This window comes from Malus sylvestris, chromosome 1 (genome assembly GCF_916048215.2).
Source record: "Malus sylvestris chromosome 1, drMalSylv7.2, whole genome shotgun sequence".
Taxonomy (NCBI): Eukaryota; Viridiplantae; Streptophyta; class Magnoliopsida; order Rosales; family Rosaceae; genus Malus; species Malus sylvestris.
Window position 1 is genome coordinate 22,060,456 of NC_062260.1, and position 16,523 is coordinate 22,076,978.

The 16,523-nt window shown below is 39.3% G+C and overlaps 3 protein-coding genes across 4 annotated transcripts; 1 reads left to right on the top strand and 2 right to left on the bottom strand.

Moving 5' to 3' along the window:
* Positions 1–3,753: 3,753 nt before the first annotated feature.
* LOC126622375 (probable E3 ubiquitin-protein ligase RHC2A) lies at positions 3,754–5,551 on the bottom strand. Its single transcript, XM_050291100.1, has one exon. The coding sequence runs from the start codon at positions 5,338–5,340 to the stop codon at positions 4,126–4,128; it is 1,215 nt and encodes a 404-aa protein (XP_050147057.1). The 5' UTR covers positions 5,341–5,551; the 3' UTR covers positions 3,754–4,125.
* Positions 5,552–6,829: 1,278 nt separating this feature from the next.
* Positions 6,830–7,537, top strand: LOC126614597 (uncharacterized). Its single transcript, XM_050282247.1, has 2 exons — positions 6,830–6,878; positions 6,969–7,537. The coding sequence occupies exons 1-2, from the start codon at positions 6,830–6,832 to the stop codon at positions 7,535–7,537; spliced, it is 618 nt and encodes a 205-aa protein (XP_050138204.1).
* Positions 7,538–11,381: 3,844 nt separating this feature from the next.
* Positions 11,382–15,364, bottom strand: LOC126622358 (glycerol-3-phosphate acyltransferase 5-like). 2 transcript variants are annotated; one of them, XM_050291076.1, is made up of 3 exons: positions 14,665–15,364; positions 13,583–14,473; positions 11,382–11,710 (listed from the first exon to the last, which is right to left on the bottom strand). In XM_050291076.1, the coding sequence occupies exons 1-3, from the start codon at positions 15,292–15,294 to the stop codon at positions 11,699–11,701; spliced, it is 1,533 nt and encodes a 510-aa protein (XP_050147033.1). In that variant the 5' UTR covers positions 15,295–15,364; the 3' UTR covers positions 11,382–11,698. The 2 variants fall into 2 exon arrangements, with proteins under 2 accessions (XP_050147033.1, XP_050147025.1); XM_050291068.1 differs by lacking the exon at positions 11,382–11,710 and having other exon boundaries at positions 13,409–14,473.
* Between the last annotated feature and the right edge of the window lie 1,159 nt (positions 15,365–16,523).

Genomic DNA, 16,523 nt, shown 5'->3' on the forward strand with positions numbered 1-16,523 from the left:
AGTGTTGTGTTGCATGGGAGAAATAGTGTGACATAAATAATGAAAGTGTAGAGCGTTTGCCCACTATATATATTTTTATGGGGTCGTTGAAATTAGGTTAAAAATATTTGGCCCAACTTAAAATTAATTAAATACCCACATCAACCTGCATATAGCCACGACTTTGACAAAGTAATTAGCCGACCATATGGTGTCCACCGTCTTCAACCTACACCTTTTAGATATTGCAGTGTACCATGTATGTTTTATTTAATTTTTAAAAAAAAAGACTGGCTGGTGTCTTCGTTTTTTAGAAATTTGAAAGATTTGAAGAGGCATTTTAACTTCTTCATAACCACTATTGCATGATTTACCAGTAACAAAAATTGAATTCAAAATAAATTTGTAGAATGAACATTTTTGTTTCGTATAGCATGAAAATGAGATTCGAACTATGTCTTTAAATATTGAGAAAATACATAATAAAAATTTTAAAAAAATTGTTTAATGGATAAGGTGGATTGAACTTTTTCGAGAATAATGCTTGAGAAATAAAATTTTGTAAATCAAGTGATATGAATGTTAATTATTAAATTATTATTTAAGAGTGATTAACATGTTTATTGTTATAGCCGGGGTATTGAGTGAACCAATAAATATTAAGAAAAACTAATGAAAAGAATTTAAAAACTTTGAGTTTTAACGATAAGGACAAAATGAAGACTAAATTGAATAGTACAATATTGACTTTTTAGTGTAAAAATGTGGTTTTTCGTTAAAGTGAACAATACCATGAACTTTTTGTTAAAGTTCTCAAAGAAAAATTAATGAAAAAGATTTGAAAACTTTGAATTTTAACGATAAGGACAAAATAAATAGTAATTTGAATAGTTGTAACATGGAGCTCGATGGGACAAACTCAAAACCGTGTCTTGACGTGTCCCAATCAACCTTGCATAAATAGTTTTAACGATAAGAACAAAATAAATAATAATTTGAATAGTTGTAACATGGAGCTCAATGGGACAGACTCAAAACCATGTCTTGACGTGTCCCAATTAACCTTGCATAATATTGGAAGGTCACAAATCGAGAAAGGGTTGAGAGCGGATGGGCTAACTGTCTTCTTTTGGGGTATGAGAAAGGATAAAGGTTATGGGTCGACGTGGGGAATACTCTTGGGCCAATTTCTATAGAAGTAAAAGAACAGAGAAGTGAAAGCAGATATTGGGAAAAATTGAACCTCTTAGGCATTCATGTGCTGAATAAAACAAAAAGTCCAACATCAACTACCTTACAAAACAAATTACAACTTATATAGTATGGTTCTACTTTTAATTGTGTTGAAGTCTTTTGCATAAAAAACTCACACCTATTGATTGCATAAGCAATTAAGTGTGGACAATATCGATACTATTAGTGGTGGACTGCGGTCTGTCTCTCTGAAACTTTAACATAGTATTAGAGAGGGCTTTCATATCTTGCCCAAATTATTGGGTTCACTTCCAAACATGACCGATGTAGCTCCACGTTTGGCCAACTCCAAAGTGGTCTGACGTGTTGAATAAAGCAAAGACTCCCATGCCATCTTACATAACAAATCACAACTTATATCAAATGGTTCAACTTTTAATTGCATTGAGATCTTTTGCATAAAAACCTACACCTATTGATTGCACATGTGATTAAGGGGTGGTTTGGGAGTGAGGTGCTTAAAAAAAAAGCAACCATGAAAAAAAACTGTGAGGATTTTAGGTGTTTGGTAAACAAAAAAAAAGGCTTATTTTGGAAGCTGATGTGAGAATAAGTTGAAATCAAAGGAAAAAACTGAAGCTGCTATTTGCAGCTTTGGAAAACTGGTTTTTTTTCAAAGCACACAGAGCTACAGTGCTCCTTTAATGAAAAGACCCACTATCAGACTGCTTTTTTTTCCAAAATAACTTTTACAAAAAAGTTTACCAAACGCTCTGCTGATTTATTTTACAGCCGCTTATTCTCACAGCACAGCCGCTTATTCTCACATCAGCTTTTTTTCAAAGCACAACAATACCAAACCAGCCATAAGTGGGGACAATAACGATGCTATTAGGGTCACCATGACTTGTCTCTCTAGAACTTTAATATTTTTTTTTATACATCGATATTTTTACACTAAGAAGAATGGGAGTTAGGTTAAGCTGCACAATAAACAACTTAATTTGGTATCAAATTCGTCATCCACGATATTCGAATTTAAGACGTCTTGTTTCCAAGTGAAAATGAATACCATCAGTTGCATGAAAGTTTTTATGTAACACTAATCTTTCAACTCCTGTCTACAAAAAAAATATATCTGGTAAAATTCATGGACTCTCTAATTCAAAATATCTGATTCTAAAATGTTTTCTCGGCATCTAAGCTTTCATGTTGTGGGGTTCGTATTTTGCGGGAAAGAAAGAACTGAAACAAATCAAATCTGATGAGGATCGAATCAAATCGAGTTCCAAATCCCTCCAAGACATTTACCGGTTTCGGTCGAGACACTGTTCACACCAAAAAGGTACACAACACCCGGCATGTGCTATGATTTGCTTCTTCACAACTCTAGACGACCATTTTGTGTATTGGTTTCGTAGTCAACTATGCTAGCAAGGTACTTGTCTAAATAGGGTTTGGCAACATTCACATACGAACACTGTCTGAACCGTTTATTAATCTAATAATTCAAAAGTGTTCGTATGTCATATCCATTCGGATGCCGAAATTTCCCAAAAATGCATGAATCAAGAACTAGAAACTAGAGTATATTGCAGGAGAGATTCTCTTTCAATACCAATGTATAATCTCATTGGCATCGTCACTCCGTTGAATGTTATTGCATGTTCAAAACTTACTCTAATTATTCAATAAATATTTGTCATATGACGTCATCGGTTACATGATACTGCAATCATTCATGACATGACTTGAAGTGAGTTTTCGCGATTGAAGGAGATACAGAAAGGAGGACGCGTCTGTCGACATTTCTCCAACCCAAAAGAGAGAGGGTACAGAAAAGGCTGTATACCCAGCTCGCCTAAACAGTAGAAAGTGACTTTGTATTTCTACCTTGGATACTGAAAGCCTTGTCTTTTTTCCTCTGTCACCGTCCATTTAGAATTTATTGGCATCTGGCAAACGTAGCATCAATCTTTGCGACTCATTTGGAACACACACGAAATGGCAAATACAAGAAGAAAAAACAACAGTTCCGATGTGAACTCGGCAAAAGCATTATTTCGGAATGATTCGTTATTGCGATTCCAAGCAATTACTTTCCTCTAAGCAATGCAAGAACTATATTGTGACATACATTTAAGGGTACAAACTAATTCCGAGTCCAAATAATTTTGAAAACATTTCGTCCGATTCGAATCCAAAATCGATAATTCTAAAATTCAAAAAAATGGGGAAACCATAAAAACAATTTGTATAGGAATTGAAATACATTTAATATTTTGAATTCGATCTGAAATTTCAAGACTTGCATAACTCTAGTACACACTTAATTATTTACTTATTGACTTTGTAACACTTAATTATTTACTTATTGACTTTGTACTTAAATAAGTAACTATCTTTTTCAATTACAACTCCCTTCAATATATTACTCCCACAAAAAAAATTGAGAACTATAAAATTTTATGGTTGCAGAGAGAGCCATGGGATGATATATTTTTTTCCTCTTGGTAAAACTCCCATAATTTTGAAATGAAATAATCCAATTTCAAAAATACCAAATTCGACACGAGTATATGGAATTCAAAATTTCGATTCTGAAATTGAAATTGATACGCGTTTACACAACTTTTTGAATTAGAAAAAAGGTGAATTATTGAACCGACAAGTCAGTACAGTTAAATGATATATATATATATATATATATATTTTTTTTTTTAACAAACGATATTATACAGGCTCCCGTGGCCCGGACTACTGCCTCTATTAGGCGAGGACAACCTACACTAAAGGGAAGGCGGGAGGTTTGACCTTACACTGTGCTAATAATAATGAGGCTAACTTTATCTCCGAGGAATTGAACTTAAAACCTTTCATCGACGAATTGAACTTAAAACCTCTCATTTACTACCCGGACAAAAAAAGCATATGGCCTACATTTTCCACGTGTCACCATCTCACAATCCCGCTATCCACCTCCATAGACCAAGTCCTCCGCCCCCTCGGCGTCGAAGTCTCCGTCGGTTCCAATTCCATAAACCTCACTCTTCTACGACTCGTCGATGGTGGCGGCGTCGGCGTCCCCACCCTCATCTCCGAACCCGAACTCGAACTTGCCGACGACGACACACCCCCGCTGAAACAACCAAACAGATTCATGACAAATCTCCTCAACCCACCGCTCTGTCTCCGTCTTCCTCCATTTCTTGACCACGAAATCCTCCTCGCAGCTCCGCCGCCGCTAAACCCGCCGTCCATCTCCGTATACACTACCGGCATCTCTCTCTCGGCGCCTCTTCTCCCCCCACTAAATCTCCCCACCGCGAATCCGCCGCCTGGCAGCCTCCAGATCGTCAGACCAGCGTTTTCGTCCTCTTCCTGACCTCGACCCTGACCCGTATCGGGCGTCGAATCGGCCGGTAGCTCGTGCCTGCATACCGGACATGAATTCCGGAGCGTAAGCCACGGCAGTATACAATCGGAGTGGTATATATGCTTGCAGGGCATTTCCTGAGCTTCGGTGTTAACTTCGAACGGTTCTTTACAAACGGCGCAGTGATGCCCCGCCATTATGTGAGCCTCATCGAGCTTGATCGTCGGCATCGACTCAATCGCCGACTTCGACGCCGGTCTCTGCTCGCATCGCCCGATTCCATTGATTTCGAACTGCGATAGCTGTTCAAGTAGGCGGTCGAACCTAGACCCGAGAAGAAACTCGGACATGCTTGTAGGCAAGGGTCGGAGCCCCGAGCCGCTACCGTCGTCGTAAAAGAGCTCATATCCGCGGCCTTCCTCGGTGGTGGCGGCGCCTTCGGCCGTTGTTCCGCGGAGGACGATTACCGGATTGAACGGCGAGCGGTCGCCGTTGTTTCGTCTAACTCTTCGGGGGGCGGACGGAACCGAAGCGGTATGATCCGGACTGGAAACCGAGCGGTTGTTGGCTCCAATCATGTACATCGAGGCAGCTGAAAACCTCCTGCTGCGGCGCGAGTCCACGTTTCCGGAGGAGGTCGGGTTGTCGATCGCCTCTACGAAGCCACTCTCGCAGTCCGAGCACACCACTGAGGAGGATAGGGCGGAGGCGGTGGAGACGTCGGCGTCGTTGAAAACCCTAACGAAATGCCTACAACTGTAGCACCAGTAAGACGGCGTCGCCGCGGACATGCAGAAGATCAATCAACGCTCCCTCAATCGGAAAACAAAACTCCGCCGTTGAAAGTCCGAATCGGAACGAAATTCGATCCGAGAAAATGCGAATCTTCCCAATCGTAAATTATTGTTTGGGAGACGGGAAAATGGACAAAAACCCCGAGAGAAAATTTTGTAAAGGTTTTTTTTGGGGAAGGCCAAATTTGATATTTTGCGTGTTGAAAATACGAAGGCAGAAAGATTTATGGACGTATTAACGGCAAAACCGCGTGGTGAGAACTCTCGCAAGTTTCTGACACGTAACGACGTTTAGTCAGCGTTAGATATCAGTCGGTCGAGTTGTGGAGGAGACGGCGCGTTTCGAGGATGAAACGGAACGGAGTTTCAGAAGCCGCGGGAATAGAGGCCTGCGCCGAGCCGGCACGAAATCTATAAGGCTTGAAGGTTTCACATTGTTCTAAACAGTAAACTGGCTGACGTGGCGAGACATTTCTAAACTGGGATTTTTTTTTTCTTTTGTTATTCTATTTATGGGGAAAAGGAGTTATTTCTGTTTTTTTTTTTTTGGTGGAAAAGTGTAATTTCAGTTGGAGTACACAGAATATAGTTAGGTAAATTGAAACGTATTAAATTTCTCTTGTAAGATCCATTCATTATTCATTTTGTAATTTCTCTTGTAAGATCATTTACACGCATTTGAATTTGGGTTTAAGAGTGTACTTGTGGCAGATCCTATCCATTTAAATAGTAAATTGTGAACAGTTACTGTCATAGCTATTATTATTTTTTGTTTGTACCATACTTAGGGCTTTCGTATTTAGATCTCGTATAAATACTTGGGAGACTCAAATGTAATTATTTAATAAATGAATGGGCAAATATGTAATAAGTGAGGAGCTCTTATTCTATAAAAAGACCCCTCACTCTCCTCATTAGGGGAGGCCAAGATTGAAGCCATGGGAATAGAGCATACAGAAAATAGGCTAGAGAGCACACTGCCTCTAGCCTTCTTGTATATTCACCATTCAGAGTGAAACAATATCAACATCAGTGTGGACGCAGCCCAAACATTAGGGTGAACCACGATACATCTTGTGTTCTTTACTTTCTTGCAGATTCACGGTCGGATTTTCGTTGCTCCAAGACCCCTCCGGTTTTGTGCATCAACATTTGGCGCCGTCTGTGGGAATCGACATGAAAAGTTATGTCGGTTCTCTCTCAATTTTTCACCTCTGCCGTGAATCTGCAAAAACAATTAAAAACCCCCAACGCTCAAATCTCCGCCATATTGAGTAGGGAAGGCTGTGAAGCCAAAAGTCCATCTCTGTCTCTCTGCTTCTTCCTTCATTCCAATGGTTGCGGTCGCTCTCAGGAACCCTAGGTCCAGGCGCATCCTCCCCTACTCCTCGCATATCTACTTGTGCGGCCGATGATCGATCGCCGCTGCCGGTTCTCCGCAGCTACGCCTGCAAGTCGATCCTAAAATGCAAACTTGTGAGCAAAAATGACAGGGACGACATCAAAAACAACTCGGATTCCTCATCCGCCGCCATGTGGGGCATTCCCCTTCTAGGAAACGACGAAAAGGCCGACGTCGTCCTCCTTAAGTTCCTCCGCGCCATGGGTTCCTGCTGCGGTTCCAGATCCAGGCCACCTCACCGTCAAATTCCAAGATTCAAGCCTTCAGACATTTCCTCCATCTGGGACACAAGGGAAGATCTCTGGTGGTGCCCTCCCTCTTTGTGATGCCGATGACACGTTTTCTAAACCTGTATCTAGTTCTGATGAACCCCAGCAAGGTGGTTGGCTACGGGTATTCTCTGAAGCTTTTCTCATTCCAACGACTCTAAAACTGGTCTGCACAAATGGGCCCTCCTCTAAAAACCAAAATTCAAGCTTTCAATTCTCAAATGGGTTCTTTTCGTTTTCTTCTCGTCGGCCATTTCCAGCTCAGAAGCTCCCAGTCAGAATCAGAAGGTCGGTGATTGTTTTTGCAAAGAAGAACATCAACAAGGAGAAGAAGAAGGAAGACAACCACAACTTTGCATCGAAACCAGATGAGGCCACTGGGCATTTCCCTGAATCTGTGCTGCTTAAACAGAAGAAAGTTCAGGAAGATGGTAACCTTCTCCCTGAGTTTACAGATGCCGAAGAAGAGAAAGTGTATGAATTTTTTAAGCTTCAGCTGCAAAGCGATTTGAATGAGGAATGAATGTGCCACTATGAGTTGGTTTATCTGATTCATGAGAAACATGCAGAAGAGGTTGGGAGTGTCAAGCAAGAAAATCACGTGAGGTAGGATAAGCAAGAAAATCATCAACCAGCTCAGCTCCACCCTCAGCACAACTGTTAAGAAATCCATTTTTTTTAGAAAGCAAAAGTGGAATAAAAGAAAAAGGGAAGAAAAGGAATACAGAAAGGAAACAACTAGGATTAAACTCTTACTTTTGTCGACTACCAAAGAAGACGCCCACACTTTCATCATGCATGTTCCCATTTTGAAAAACACACCCGGAGAACATGCAAACGTATCAAAGTATGAGAGACCATGCCTGCTGACCAAACCTGCATTCACGTGAAGGTTTCTTCCAACAGTTGACCGCTGAGGTTGATGTGAAGGGAGAAATCTTGTTGTCGCCAAGTCCCATCAGTTTTTCTTTGAATGATGTGATTTACTTTTCTTATCTTTTGGAGACATCTGTATAAACCCACCAGATGGTAATAAAAAATAAAAAAAACAGCAAACCCAAAATAATAGGCTTGAATGTTATGTGGAGGGCGAATACTCATATGCCAAAAAGAGCCAGGCCCTCTATTATCACCAACCAAGTGATCAAAAGTACGTCCAGTACTCCAAAATTATTCAGCAGCCTGCCGCTATTATCACCAACCAGGTGATCAAAAGTACACCCAGTACTCCAAAATTATTCGGCAGCCTACCACTTTTATCACCAACCAGGTGATCAAAAGTACGCCCAATACTCCAAAATTATTCGGCAGTCTGCCGCTATTATCACCAACCTTTGGCAGTCTGCCGCTATTATCACCAACCAGGTGATCAAAAGTACGTCCAGTACTCCAAAATTATTCGGCAGTCTGCCGCTATTATCACCAACTAGGTGATCAAAAGTACGTCCAGTACTCCAAAATTATACATGAGCATCACTCATGTCAAATCATACATAAACATTCATGAGCATCACTCATGTCAACATTCATGAGCATCACTCATATAAACATTCATGAGCATCACTCATGTCAATCAGCTTCGAAAGCTTCATTTACGAAGCTCCGACTTCAAAGCTTCGTTTACAAAAGCTCCAACTTCAAAGCTTCACTTTCAAAGCTTCACCTACAAAGCTTCAGTGCATGGTATACAAAGACCGCCTCCGAACAACCGTCACTTCGGCCCATACATGGATTAAATTTGAAGTCTCCAACCAACATACTCTATTGATTGAAGACTTGGGGGACTACACTATGTACCATATATTGGGCTTCCGTAATTGGGCCTCATGAAAAATACTTGGGGGACTTAGCCCATTATTTATGTACTGAGGAGCGAACCCTTATTCTATAAAAGGGACTCCCTCACTTTCATTAGAGAGCACTCATTATTCATGTATTGAGGAACGAACCCTTATTTTATAAAAGGGACTCCCTCACCTTCATTAGAAAGAGACTCTTAGCCCATTACTTATGTATTGAGGAGCGAATCCTTATTCTATAAAAGGGACTCCCTCACCTTCATTAGAGAGTATCGCCTCTTGCTGAGCAACCGACTTGCCACAAGCATCACTCATAACCCATCACTTATGTATCGATGAGCGAGCCTTTATTCTATAAAAGGGACTCCCTCACCATCATTAAAGAGCATCGCCGCCTGTTGAGCAACCGCCTCGTCGCGAGCATCAACTCTAACCCATCATTTATGTATTGAGGAGTGAACCCTTATTCTATAAAAGGGACTCCCTCACCTTCAATGCCACAAGCCGAGCCAACCAAGGCAACATAAGCCACAAGCCGAGCAGCCTCGCAACATGTGCTACTTCTAGTTAAGCATCATTTCACATTGAGCACCACCTCATATCGAGTATTCAGTTCTAGACAACATCTAGTTACTTCGGTCCACACATGGACTGAATTTCAAGTCTCCAACCAAAAGACTATCTTGACTGAAGACTTGGGGGATTACTGTTTGTACCATACTTAGAGCCTCCGTATTTAGATCTCGTATAAATACTCGAGGGACTCAAATGTAATTATGTAATAAATGAAGGGGCAAATATGTAATAAGTGAGGAGCCCTTATTCTATAAAATGACTCCTCACTCTCCTCATTAGAGAGGCCAAAATTGGGGCAATAGGAATAGAGCACACAGAAAATAGGCTAGAGAGCATATTGCCTCTAGCCTTCTTGTATATTCACCATTCAGAGTAAAACAATATCAACATCAGTGTGGACGTAGCCCAAACATTGGGGTGAACCACGATACATCTTGTGTTCTTTACTTTCTTGCAGATTCACGGTCGGATTTACATTGCTCCAAGACCCTTCCGGTTTTGTACATCAACATTTTTTAAATTAATTTAACAGTTGAGGTTAATTTAGAATATGTTGATATGATTATGCTACCATGCATCCATTGTTAATAGTATTTACCATGGATCTGGACTTGGGGCTAAAATCAATGTGTCTGATGGCAAGTAGGGATAGGCAAAATACCCGCAGTTATGGGTAACTGAGGTTACCCGCCCATTTAAACTTCATGGTTACTGTTATGGGTAACCGTTTAGATAAATAAACGGTTATGGGTATAACCGTTTACCCGTAAAATTTAAATTGATGGTTATGGGTATTAACTACGGTTATAAACGGGCAACGGTTTACCTATTTATTTTATATATGTAATGTTGAAAAAATAAAATTATATATATATATGCGGTTGTTTGACAGGGATGGGAAGTTGTGTTATTAACCCAACAATCACATCTATTCAATTTGAATGTTGCATCTTTTGATTGTTGCCGAAAAGACATGATTCTTGGTCAACAAGTGTAATCCTTCTCCTAACTATGTTCTCTATCGGACAAAACTTAAATCAATGCTATTGACTATAGTGCATGGTTTATATAGCTAATTATAATATAATGTAGCTCGTTAATACTTTACATTATGGGTTAAATAACCAAATAATACTATCTTTTAAATAGTTTCCGTAACCCAATAATACTTAGCAAATATTATATTACCTTCATTGGTAATAGTTAAAAATATTGTCCGTAAACTATTATTTCAATTATTGGAATGATATAAGGACTTAAAAAATTACAATACAGAAATGTATGTTGAATGTACTTATAAGTTATAACGGTGTTTAAATGTCAAAAAAAAAAGAAAATCATGACAATTTTTATTTTATTTTCAAGTTGTTAAAAAACATGTAGACGGGTGAAAAAGAGGTAATGGTAAAAAATAAAGAAAATAAACGGGTTAAAAAGGGTAAATAGGTAAACGGGTATTAAATAGTTACGGTTAAATGGGTATGCGGTTATGGGTATGGTTAACTGTTTATAAACGGTTATGGGTATGAGTATAATCGTTTAGGTAATTACCTAACAGATAAATGGTTATGTGGGTATGAGTATAAACGGTTGGGTAAATAACCGCGATTACCCATCCGCCATAACCGTTGTTCATCCCTAATGGCAAGGCTCCATGAACTACGGTGTGTGTGAAATGTGATATTTATTTATTTATTATTTTTTTTTAGAATAGCACAATGTTTTGGTAGTGTATGTTGCTGACTTTTATTTTATTTTGCGGAGAAAAAACCAAAATAAAACATATAACAAAACACTTATAAAGAATAGAAACATATATTTCAGTTCAAACATAAAAACGTATACAAAAATTATTCCGTATTTTTCACTTAATGCTACGATTTAATGATATTTATCTAAATTTGTAAGTGAAATATCCTAAGGTTCGATTTTTGTCAGATACAAATTTGAATCATATTATTGTTAGGCCAATATGAGGTTAAGCTCACTATGTTGGAGATAATAAAATCATATTATTGTTAACTCATTACAAAACTAAGCCCAGATCTTTTGTTTTAATGTAGATAATATCGTTTTTATTAAAAATTCGTCCACATTTTTGTACTTTCTGATCTATTGCTAATTTGCAATCCAACCGGAGCGAGCTACGAGTGAGTGGCGGCTCGGCCGAAGATGCAACGTGGTTACGGCTAAGGAGCTGAGTCATCATTTGAACTGGTTTGTTGTCCAACACGTCATCATCATTTTGTCACATCGCACGCCTCTTTGTCTTCTTTCCATTAAACGCTTCGTTTGCTACCATTCATTATTCATTTTGTATTCTTTGTCATAGAAAACAAATATTTCAGCAAGAAAATCACTTTAATTTTTTACGATAAATAAATAAATATATAAAATATCGTCTTGTATGTTGGTCAATAATATATGTTTTGAAAATGTCAATTTTGATAGGGTCAGATGCTCTCCTTTTTGTTTGTTCAAATTTTTAATATTTTCAATTAAAAAAGATAAATTATTTTAGGTGCGGACTAGGCCCAAAAAATCAAATACCAGCTAGCAATATAACGGCCCAAGGTCTGGCCCACTATAAATCCTTCAAAATAAGTCAAGATCATTTGATCATCAATCACAAAACAAAACAATAGTACAACAAACAAACCAAATTAAGAATATAGTTAATTTAACCCTAGAGACCATCTTTTTAGATCATATTTACAGACTATGTGGTGTTACGGTTGATGGTTGGATTATTACTTAAAATTGTTAAAAATGAAATCCAACCATCAACAACTGCATCGTTTAGTTTACAAAATATGATATAAAAAATGATCTCCCTAGCATTTTCCTTTTGATTAATTAGCAATTCTGTTGACCCTAGAAACTACAAAGCCTACGTGGCGCGCAGGCCGAGTAATCTATAAGCTAACTACGTCCTTCGGTGATTGCAGGGCGTGCCAACTCGTCGGCCGAGCTCGGCTGAGGAGTAAATTTGTTGATGTTGCTTTGGGTGCGCGGCTAACTTCTGCGTCTTGCGATTGCGGCCGGGAAAGGAACACGTCTCGGCCTCTTGGGCTCTCGAACCTGAAGACAAGGTTACTATTCTTACGAAGTTCAATATCAAATTCGGCTTTCAATGTGCCGAACGTAATAACGTGTAACACCTCACTTTGCCAAGAAGGCTGATGAGATGACCTCGACCAATAAGGGTTCAGAAACCCTTCTCGACCGAGACTTGGATAGGTAATCAACCGTTCTCGCCGCAATGCTGTTGATGCCAACGGAAGATACTGCGAGACCGATTGATTCTACGGTGACAGAGCTATCTATGCCGACTTAAGATATCACCGGTTGCTTCCACAGTGCTGTTGATGCCAACGGAAGATGTGTCAGCGAAAAGGAAAAAGAAAAATCACAAGTTGTGAGAATTTGCGCAGGGCAATTTTGTGTTGATTTGGTTGGGGTTTTTTAATGGTGCGCAACCCTCTCTACTTATAGTGAAAGTTACACCCCTCTGCTTGGCACAACTTGATACTCTTGGAGAGTCCTAATTGGATTCTGTCTTGTGGAGTTGCATCTGGTTGTAAATTATATCTCATATCCCTTAGCCAAGGATCATATCCCTTTCTGCCGATAAACTTCCCGCCTTGAAATATGCCAATAATATGCATGTACGGCTAAACAACGCCAAGCATGCGGCTTGGCATCCTTATCTTCATGCATGCGCAAAAATCTATACCAATCCATAAACATTCACTAATAATGCAGTAATGCATTAGGATTCTTTATAAAATGGCCTAATGCCCCACCATCCTACGAACAAATTGGGGTTTTAGATAAAAACTAGGTTTAATAAATTATGATTAAAATCCCAACATTATCTCAATCATAATTTATTTCAACCACTTTGTCGTTCAATGGCCTAAAACCTTGCTCATCCGACGGCCTTGATTGCTTGGGCCGCTATTGTAAAAATGGGTCCAAACAAATTCAAAGTCCCAAAATCAGTTGCAAACAAAATCATCGGCATTTGCAATCATATACTTTATTCAACAATTCAAGAAATAATAATTAATTAACCAAATACAAATTAATTTACCCCAACTAAACTAATATTCATACGTCCACACACGGCAGTCCACAAAACAAAGAAGTGCATCTTATTCTTTCATCGTCTTAGGGTTAAAGATACTCACCATCTTCCTAAACTGATCGCCAAACGAAGTATACGAAACGGTCCCATCGTTCCCAGCAAGCACTTTGTACTTGTCCTTCCTTGTGAAGTTGGTGCACTCAAACCCTAACGTGGAGGCCAAGATCCTCTGCACGTAATTCGCAACATCATGAGGGCTTTTCCCAGATGAACACGTGGCTTCCACAGGCAACTGGTTCAAGAACGTAACTTCGTAAACTGGCCTAGGGTTCATGAAGAAGAATATGGGGTCCAAAGCTTTCCAGCCCCTTGCTGTCGTTGCATGGAAAAACCCTACCCTGTAGTTCATGGCCACCGGGACGATTCGGTTTGTAAGCTCAGCAAAGAGTGCACTAAACCTCAAAAGAAAAGGTTCACGGCACGTCGTTCCTTCGGGGCAAACAACCAAGTCCCCTTTGGTTAGTTCAAGCTTGATTCTCTCAGCATCGACGTGCCGAACACGAGTTAATCGAACGGTGGGGATTGGGGATAGGAGCTCTGATAGTCGAGAGATAGAGTATGTGACTGCTGGAATCCTACGTTTGAGTACGGTGGAGAGTATAACGGGGTCCATTAGGGTTCGGTGAGTGCAGACGAATAGCACGCCTGAGTTTCCACCGGAGAAGGGCGGTGGTGGTTTGCCTTTCACAATGACTTTACCACCAAATAGTTGAGACATGTAGGGTATAACCCTCATTGGCAATATCAATCCCATGAATAGGCGAATGAAGGCAAGTGAGATGCCTAGGGGCATCCATAGGAGGATTAAGAGGGCGGTTGAAGGCGTAGGGCGCTTGACTAGTCGGCCGTCGTGGAAGATCACCGGGAGTGGTCGGAGGACTTGCTGTTCATCATGCTTTTTGTTGGCGATCATAAGTGGTGGGTGGATTTGTTCCTGTAGTGACAAGCCATGCATGCATAATTTACTTCATTAGTACCACACCAAGATAATTTACTTAATTAGTAAGTATGCATCGTTATGTTATGTGTTGATAATGAATAGAACAAATGGTTCAGATCCAATATGTATATATTATGTATCACGTCAGTTGTTAATAATACTATTCATTTCAAATATGTACGCACCTTGCATAGGGATAAAAATGAAGAACCAGATGATGAAGGCCTTCCCAACCCTAATGTCGGTTGTTCCTCATCCACAAACAGCTTGGCCACTCGACTGTATATGTTAACTTCACCTTTAACAAAGCCGGTAGCAAACCCAAATCGGTTTACAAGAAGCTCACTGCCAATAACTTCATCAGCTCTCAAATGCTCCTTCACAAACCTCTCCACCATAATCCTTGGCATCTTAGTCACCACAACCCTCTTATCATATGAGCTAAACACTTTCCAAGCCTCCATATCCAAATCATCCATGTAAAACTTTGGCAACACTGCACGAGACACGGACTCAATCTCTGATTTCGGAACACCAAAAACAGCAACAAAAGTCATCAGTTTAAGCCCGGCTTCCTCCATACCTATCATCTCCAGAAACCGGATCACCGGCCACATCATTAACAACACGGCAAACCGTATCAAACCTGACGCCTCAAATGCTACCAACATGAAGTAAGAGAAGGGGTCAGGATCCCTTAGAAGTGTTCCTTCGAGCTCCGAAACAATAGACTCCATTGAGCCAGTATGGGTTTGCATTTGTTTTCTACGGATTATTGTTTTTCTCGGTTTGGGATTAATTAAGACCAGGATCATGTGGTTATAAGTACTATATTTGGCTTAGGATTATGATTATTTGACGACTGGTTAGAAGAATGTAGGAATGGATCGGTTTATCAGTTTACAACAACCCTAATTACTTTATAAAATTTTCCAAGATCAATCTTTCTCTCTCTAATTTGACCCTCTGGAGAGATTTTTCAGTATGACCATCACACGAGACGGTATACCACGTTTCCTTATATAAATAATGAGATATATGTGTTAAAAGATTAATAACTTAAAAATTAAAATTTTTCACCTCTTACATAAAAACACGTGGTATATCATCTGTATTCCCATCACAACTAAAAAATTTCTCCAGCTTTTAGGTTTTTGAGGTGGATGTAACAGCAAAGGAAAAAGTATCATACGCCACGTAAATCCACTGAAAATATGGATTACTTAACCCCAACAACTTTGGTGACGTGGACGTTTAATTTGCGATACAAAAGTCCATCTGTACACACCTAATAGCAGGTCTGACTTGGTGCCTTTAGGTCACTGACTTCAACATTTTACAACGTTATTAGTGAACATGTTATTCAATCAATCTTCGTATATAAGTCTTGCAGAAAGTTTCTGTAACAGTGGCCACCCCCCGTTCATGTTGCACGGGGGCATACGAGTCCATGCCAATAGCTGGCTGATGAGGAAATTTTTGGCAGATATCGGTTTCGATTATTTTGATCTTTTGGTTTTTCCACGTTTTAGATTTTGATGTATATAGTTTTATATGGCCTTTCCTTGTTCTTAACAGATTTTTCCCATTAAGAATATGATCGCATTGTACTAATTTCCTTTTTGCATTCTCTTATTTACAAACTTGCACTCGTGATTGATGTGTTTTCTTTGCTGTCAAAATTGGAGATTTCGTAATACAGTTTACATGGACATACTACAAAGATCTCCCAGCTGTAGGTTTATAATATATAATCATCTTTTAGAACGTAGGAGGATACTAACAAAATGCCACATGTACATACTTCACAAAAGTAAAGATTCTCGTTCGTACTCAATAAAAAATTACAAAAAAAACAACAAATTAATTGAATATCTCATGTACTTTTGTTTTGACAATATTTGACTTTCATGGCCTGCTAGTTTAAACAGGTTTATGAATGAACATGTTAAGGAAAGATAACTTAGGTTAAAAGTCAAGTAAAAACAAGAGGATTCATATCCTTGGAAATGGTTTTGCAATGGTAACAAATCTTCAATATATC